A 7,938-nucleotide genomic window follows, 5' to 3' on the forward strand; every position below is an offset into this window, starting at 1 on the left:
GCAGACGAACTTCCGTCGCTCGGAATTAGTACAATTTGTTGCGGCTAATACGAAGGGTACAACGTTCTTCCGCACCAGCTTTTTTAAAGAAGAAGCTTTTTTAAACCTGTACCAATGGCAGCTCATTTTCGACGAGTTACACTATTCTGAGATTCGTGTGGATGCGTCAGTCTCTCCACCAATGCTTATCTTTTTGTGCGGTGGCACTTGGGAGCCAAAATGGAACACCACTTTTGTACCCGGTACGTGGTATAACTTTGGCGTCGCTCTATCGCCTGGGTCGTCTGGCAAGGGTCATGAAGTTAAATTCTACGAGAGCGAGGGTAACGAAGAGCTTAAACTCAAGACCACACATACTTTCGAGAAAGACCTCCCGGAAGACTTTGAATTCCACTTTGGTATGTTGACTTTGTCGGATGACGGTAGCGAGCCAAAGATGAACCCCAAAAAGGACATTGTGTCTTACAACGGTGTGACTGTTACGGCTGACGTTCCTGCGGTAGCTGGAGGTCCTGCTTGTTCCTAAGCACGAATACATGATGAGCTTGAACTAATGGTAAGTCCTCAACGAGATACGTTGCACTACCTGCCTTCCACCTAGTTTAAGTTACTTCCGCTTTGAATTAAATGCTTTATCTGTCGAAGCATTACTCGTTTACAATAAATGTTTACTTTTCGATTCATAATTTTGGAGCCTTCGTAATCACATCAAACATCTCCATTCTATACCTGTTGACCAAGTGCGCTATGCACTGAATCACGACGGCGAGTAACTAATGACCCTAAACAGCCAATTGCTTTACATCGATATGTGCCTTCTTCACTTCGCGACTCTGCTTTCTTTTGGTGATTCAATCAAGCAGCACCAATAACTTAATTTAAGGTATAGTGTCGAAATTAGAAAAAAGTGTCAGGACATCATGCTGAGTGCTTGCTACCTCTTACATATGGTGGTGTCCTAAAAATTTCAGCTTTACAACGAGCAACTGATTACATAAACAAGTAGGCACTCATTACGATTACTCCACGAGATGCAGACTTTGACACTAATATGATAACTCGAAATTGAGATACAACTGTTCTACTAGTATTACTTGAAGGGTGAAGGTTTTAGACAAAGCCTTTACACAATCGTAGTAAATTCTGACTACTGATGAGCTAATGATAATGTTCATGGCATCGATCAGATTCCGTTTTCATGGCTTTTGAATATTTCTTGACAGTAAATTTTAATGAGGGTCTTGTCATTCAAGAATATTGTAGCAATCCATCGTGCTGCACAATGATTACAATAACGGTTGGGAATTGTTAAGTCTTACAGTCCAGTTTTTACCTGACCTTTCTATTCTAGGAAACAACACTTTAATCAATTCAAAAATGGCAAAGCCAGCTAAAAGAACAAAACATTTATTTAATCAGATCAAGATCCATGACCCTGTCCGAAAAATCAACATCGATAGAGAGCTAAAGCAAAAACAATGTGAGCCATAACTTGAACAAGTGCTCGATCTTCTAAGACTCAATTAAGTCTCATGCTAGTGATGAAGTCTAGCGTGGGCACATAAGGTTTTCAATTCTGTTGGAAATTGACATTGAGTGAAGTGGCGGTTGAAATCTCAGGCGTGACAGAAACACCATTGAACATCAAGGTATCAGGGTCCTTGTTCATTTTGGGTGCAGACTTGTCGTCACTCAATGTCAACAGTCCGATGTGAAACTCGAAATCACTGGGGTAAGGCTTTTCAGCGGTCTCTTTTGTTTTCAGAACAAGTTCTTCATTGCCCTCGCTCTCGTAGAATTCAATCTTGACGCTTTGTGGCGTTTCACCGGCAGAGACAGCAATGCCGAAGTTGTACCACGTACCCGGCTTAAACGTTGTCTCCCATTTCGGGTCCCAAGTTCCACCACACAAGAAAATGAGCTTTGCCGGAGTGACTGATGCATCCACTCGAAGCTCAATAACATGCAATTCGTCAAAAACAAGCTGCCAGGCGTACGGGTTCAAAAATGCTTCTTTTTTCATAAAGCTCGTACGAAAGAACGTGACACCTTTTGGATTCGAGGCAACAAATTGCACTAGTTCTGTGCGACGAAAGTCATGTTGATCTTTAAACTGTGCTTTTCCGTCCACTGAAATCGATATGACCGCCGAGTCACCATTGTACGCAGGTTCTCGAGCCTTTTGTTCAATCGAGATGTAATCTTCGACCGTTAGTTTTGAATCATTACGCATTGTGAGGATGTGAGTCAGGTACTTCTTTGTGATTGTTTTGACGTCGAGTCCTTCTCCACGACCGTCCCAAGGAAGCGGCATAACGGTTTTCTGGGCATGGGCCACAGTATAAGACGATGCGAGAGCCACGGCACCAAAGATTGCAGAAAGAAAAACCATCGTAATGTGGAAGAGAAACTGCTATGCGTTGCTGTGAAAATTGTTTTATGACCTGTTCTCGAGACCAAACAGCATCGCTGGTTCATTTTACTAGGCAAAAGCAGGGCGAGTCGATAGTTCTGACATGCAAACTCTAAACACAAAAATGGAACAGCCAATGAGCCTTTCCATCGACATAGAACAGGCTCATTGTCTTACGTATAAACAATTAATCAGGACCTTGTTGCTAAAACAAATACTCAACGGGTTGGGCCGTATGTTCGTTTGTTACTTCCTTTTCGTGTTGTTGTGAGAATGTCAATTGTCGTTAAACATTACGCAATGTGATCGTTGTCCGTAAAGTGTTAATTCATTCGTGCTGTTGAGTCTTGATATCAGTCTTTTTCTGAACCTATCCACATTATCCTTTGTACATTGTAAAGTCTTCCCGTAAGAAAAAAATACACACGCCATAAATTGACAGCATCTGAGCCACAAATTTTATTTGAAGATAAGACATCCAAACATTACACTTACAATAATCAACATAAACAGCACAACATTGTCTAATCTCTTGGTTTTACGAGTGTTGTCCCATTGGCCTTATCCACTTATCATGATAAGAAAAGCATCACGCGCAGCATATATGAAGATTTCTTATCCAAGTTATACTTAGTTTTATCATACATTAGTAATTATTGTAGAATCGTCTAGTCTGAATCTTAAACTATGTGCCCAGGTCACTTTTTCTCCGCTTTATCAGAAAATAGTTTTGTTCTATCGTGTCGTGACATCAAGCGATTGTGCAAGTTTCGTCGTGACCGGAGACAAAGCGCATAAGTGAAAGAGTGCTCGATGAATATATCAAAGCATTTGAAATAAACAAAGATGTGTCCAGCTTGAGACGTAAATTAGTCCGAAGCGACATGATATATGTAGCTATGACAACTAGATAAGCTGAAATAGATGATTTTATTGAGGGCAGCACGAAAAGAAGATCTACCGACAAAATGGCCCAGAAGACGTCTGGTAATTATTGCGTCTGATTAAAAAAGGAGTAAAAGTTTGCTGAAATTTAAATTACGTAAACATTGGTTAGATTCTGACGCAATGTTCATATAATGATAAAGATGTTTAAAGCCTTACTAAAATATGTTAGAAAAAAATTGAATATTGAAGCTTCAGACAGCAGTAGCGTTTTGAGCAGTAGCGTATTACTAGAGTTTATGCTTTCAGAATTGTAATGACATACCACCACCTTTATTCTTGGTATTGAAGCTTGGATTCTGAGATCTACCTTCTGGATGAACTGTATTTGCTGCGGCTGTCTCATTAATTGGTTACACATCATTTCTCGTTATTTGAGGGCCTGAAGGTGTACTGACCGATCAAATGGTTGAGCGATCTAACGCATTGACTGAAGGCGCTAGTCCGATTGTGTGTGGGCTTAGCCAACCAAGTCGTTACATTTGCATTGTTTGCTGCTTTTTATGACTTTTAGTCTTGGTGCCACTTTACAGCATGCGCCGTTAATTGCATCGACCCCTTCTGATTATCACGGGACATAACGTTATTGACGACTTTCACCATATCATAGCGATTCCACTATGGGTGGTTGATGGCGGAGTTTGCATCGAGCAATAAATTGGTTGGAGCGTATGTGCCGCATGAGGAGTTGCTGGCGGCGCAAGAGATGATAGAAATAAAAACGCATCGTGCATCTCGTAATTTGTTTGTTTGTATTTACAATGTTGTATTGAGCAAATGCCTGATTCCAAGCTGTCTGTATCATTAAATCTTCATTTTTATAGATGTAGAAATTCCTTGATGGATGCTTGAAAAATCGGGTTATTAAGAAGGCCGGTATAAATACTTCTCTCTCATATCACTTTCAAAGTGAAGCAGTGGTCTCGCATACTCTTTTGAAGACCACAACAAGGCACATACCCGGGTTAAGTATGGCAATGGGCAAGGGAAGATTTCGCTTTGTATCTTCGAGGTGGCCTACGCTCGCGCTGTTGAACAGCTTACAGTGCAGCGGGGTCGAATTGGCGCACGAATCTGACGTGAAAACGGCTTGACGACAGCGTTAGGCGTAAAGTCACCTCACCCACGGTAAAAGTCAAGATTGGATTGCCCGTCACTGATTATGACCCTGGGTTCATTTAACCGTATCCGATCTTAAGGCAGAGAACGACGGGGACAATTCTCTTTAGCGCGCTAATACCAAGCTGGTGCCTTGACCGGAAATTAGGCCTAGACCGCTCGACATCCTATTTAGCCCAAAGGCGACTATCTAATCCACGACTCAGGTCCAGTCGTCTTGGTAACGGAATCCGAGGATGCAAATAGCGAAAAGGTTTGGTCTTCAGGCTCTGGGCTGTCATCCGGGCTTGATTCTCTTGACGGGGAGGCTTGACTGGAATTAATTAATACGATTCAAATAACTGGAGTCGCGAAACAACTTTAATGATCATTTCTCTTTCAGATTTATCTGCAACGAAATGTAATGACGTATAAAAATGTTGATATCATGAGTTATGAACTTTGGAGCTGATGCACACTTATTCTTATTACATTTTTACGGTAACATCTTTTGGGTCGCAACAGCGTTTATTTGGAATCGAGGTGGATCAGTGTGCGAGCAAATAAGCTGTAAGTGAGGTAACCGTGGTACTACGGACTACTCGTGGGGGATCACAGCTAAAATGGTGTCTGTTTCGCACAGAAGTCCCATCGGATTTGAGGCAATGTACATTTGCTGCTTTATATCTTACGACCTGCGCGTGCACGCTAGTTTACGAGTACTTAGTGTAAGCACACGACCCGGAATGTAGACACAAGAGGCAGAGATGCACGCTGACGGAACAGTTCATAATTGCGCACTACCCACAATAATTTTAGCGAGCTGCAAGGATTAATCTGTCACAAATTCCGCACCACGTTTCAGCGACTTCTTCCTGTTATACAGAATGCGGACTCGTCGCAACATAGTTCAGATCACATATGACGAACTCAAACAGCAGGTGCCGCACAGTCTTTAACGCATTAATCCCGCTGCACGGCAGTAGATGAAGTTGGACGAGGTGTGATTTGCTCGATAACAAATTGGGTGAGCGTACTGGCGGCATACGAAAGGCGAGACTTGTATAGGGGCTGCCGCAGATCTTTGCTTAGAGGAAGCTAAGCTAAGGTCACCAACCTTACGTTATTACCAAGAACCAGTACAGTGCAGCGTTCCACAATCCGCTGCCTCCAAGAGTACATAAATCCTTAGCCAACGTAAAGGGACTCTTCCATTCAAAATTGAAGCTGTATTTAGCTGTTTTAAGTGCGGCGGAGCCGCCAATATCTAAAGATCTAGGTTATTTAATTAATATAGTCATACCTAATTAATATAGTAATACCTAATTAATATAGTAAAACCTAATTTTGATGCATTTCTACTGGCAATTCTGCCACGTAGTGGCTTCTTGTTACGGTGTAGCCACGCCATTGTGTGATTATACCAACTTGCGAAATCCACACGCATACGGTCACACCATCTTGTGTGACCCGCCCTTTCTTGCAAGGGTACGTGGAACTCCGTTGCACTCTGGGGTCAGGTAACTCCGTTACAAGTCTGAACTCTCAACATGAATCAGTAACCGATGTAAGTGCTACGACTGCTTCTCCAACACCTTGATGTCGATAATTGTGGCTTTCAGGTCGTGCAGCCGAATTGGATACGGCTTTGTACGTGTTAGTGTCTTCAACACAATCAAGAGTAGCGGAGACTCAAGTATCCATGGGGCAGCACATAAGCGGGCACTCGCTCACACACTGATTCATAATGCAGTGAGAGACACTCAAAAAATCAAAGGTGAGAGTGTTGCGTTGACGCACATGCCTTAAAGTCGCCCAAAATAATGTGGCTTTATGGTCGCCGATGCTCTCAAACCTCCAGATACACGCAAACTAGCATGAGTTAGTAGTCAATGCGACCGGCTGCAAATGCTCATCATCTGACCATGCGCCCTCAGGATCCAAAAATTCGGTTAGGCATCGAAATTTGAAAGTCATTGGGATGTTTTGGCGGAAAGTGCATTGAGTCTCGGCATACAACCATGGAATACACCTGTAATACTGAGCTGTCGAGCCAAGGTGTCAGACTAGATTAGCACTTGGCTTCTGCGTGGTGCCAGGTCGACTGGATCAGCACATGGAAGAGGTTCAACTACGAGTTTAATAGCTGCAATAACTTTAATATACGCCACTGGACCTAAAATTGCCGTCTCAGCATATGACATTTAACTTGATCTTGATCCACATGTGCAAGATCTTGCGCTACCACGGAGGCAAACAGTATGCACACCGCTAGGTCAGTGAGTCGTTTGCGTAGCACATATCACCCCCAAATAACTGACAGATGATTCTTGTCGAATGAAGATCGGATGTTGAACAAGGAAATATCAGGGTTGCGAAAATCATAAAGCTCCAGATGCAAGTAACAGTATACTTTTTACAAGTGCTCGATAAATCGATGTTTGAGGTTCTTGATATATTTCCTGTTGATAGCCAGCACACAGACGTCTTGCCATGGAATCTCGGGTGCACCCTGTACACCCTTGCGTGAAAACACCTTATTGATTCAGTGCAAGTAAGCCATCCAGACGCCATCTGCTTGCTTGATCTGGAGCACCCCTAGAGCCTCGGATGAAAACTGGCCACACTTTTTTCATGAGGTCGATTTAATTATCTTCTTGCAGTTGGAGTTGCTGTGAGCGGAGCAGGACTGACAACGGATGGGATTGCTAATATATCGACTAACACGCTAGAATTAAGCTCTCTCTCGCGTATCCATCCGCCCGTTTTGGGGCCGGATTCGGTACTCCTCCTTATACAATGGGGCATTGTCGGTAAAAGAGGCCTTTAGCCCACCCAACTATCACACACCCATTTGGGTGCGGGTTGGCAGGGCAGACATTGATCGTCCAATTAAGTGACATATCTCCGGCCGCCTTAACTCAAATTTGTTGGGTATCGATTCAGCAACCCCCGATCCTAGGTCAAGTGACTTTCCACGTGAGCCCATGGTTGGCCCTCAGCATGTTGCGGTAGGGCAGACGTCTGTTGCGCGTGAAGTCCCATGTCTGCTAGATATTGTAGTTAATTGTGTGAACATTAACATCAATCTAGAAAAGAGATCAAGGTCTGGTCGCACGCACAATTTTCTCTATGTTCAATATGTTTTGCCATGGGCGAAGCATCGAAGCACACTATCACGTGGCTTAGGCACATCGGTGTCGACATGACTGGCCCATTTGTGAAAATACTTGCTGATGTTAGTTAGGATGTCTGCGCTTAAGATGTGATTGTTCGTGTAAAGGTGAATCAGCTCAATATTTGGGCAATTAGCGTCTGGAAGAAGGGCGCGCCAGTGACGGATATCGACGAGCTCATGAACGTCGGCTTTTCAAGACTGTCCACTAGGCGGAGTATTTCGTAAAGTCCACCTGCTATGTCGCTATGGCATCGGCTATAGCCAAGCGGTCCGGTCACAGTTATAAATTAGCCATCTTTTCAGC

The 7,938-nt window shown here is 43.3% G+C and overlaps 2 protein-coding genes across 2 annotated transcripts; one reads left to right on the plus strand and one right to left on the minus strand.

Moving 5' to 3' along the window:
• Positions 1 to 181: 181 nt before the first annotated feature.
• On the plus strand, positions 182 to 526 carry PHALS_13641 (uncharacterized protein; the record flags this gene model as incomplete). Its single annotated transcript, XM_024729438.1, has 1 exon — positions 182 to 526. One exon carries the CDS (start codon positions 182 to 184, stop codon positions 524 to 526), a length of 345 nt encoding a protein of 114 aa, XP_024579815.1.
• Positions 527 to 1,570: 1,044 nt separating this feature from the next.
• PHALS_13642 (uncharacterized protein) lies at positions 1,571 to 2,392 on the minus strand (the record flags this gene model as incomplete). Its single annotated transcript, XM_024729439.1, has 1 exon — positions 1,571 to 2,392. The coding sequence occupies one exon, from the start codon at positions 2,390 to 2,392 to the stop codon at positions 1,571 to 1,573; it is 822 nt and encodes a 273-aa protein (XP_024579816.1).
• Between the last annotated feature and the right edge of the window lie 5,546 nt (positions 2,393 to 7,938).

The sequence above is a fragment of the Plasmopara halstedii genome (genome assembly GCF_900000015.1).
Source record: "Plasmopara halstedii genome assembly, contig: Scaffold_672, whole genome shotgun sequence".
Lineage (NCBI taxonomy): Eukaryota > Oomycota > Peronosporomycetes > Peronosporales > Peronosporaceae > Plasmopara > Plasmopara halstedii.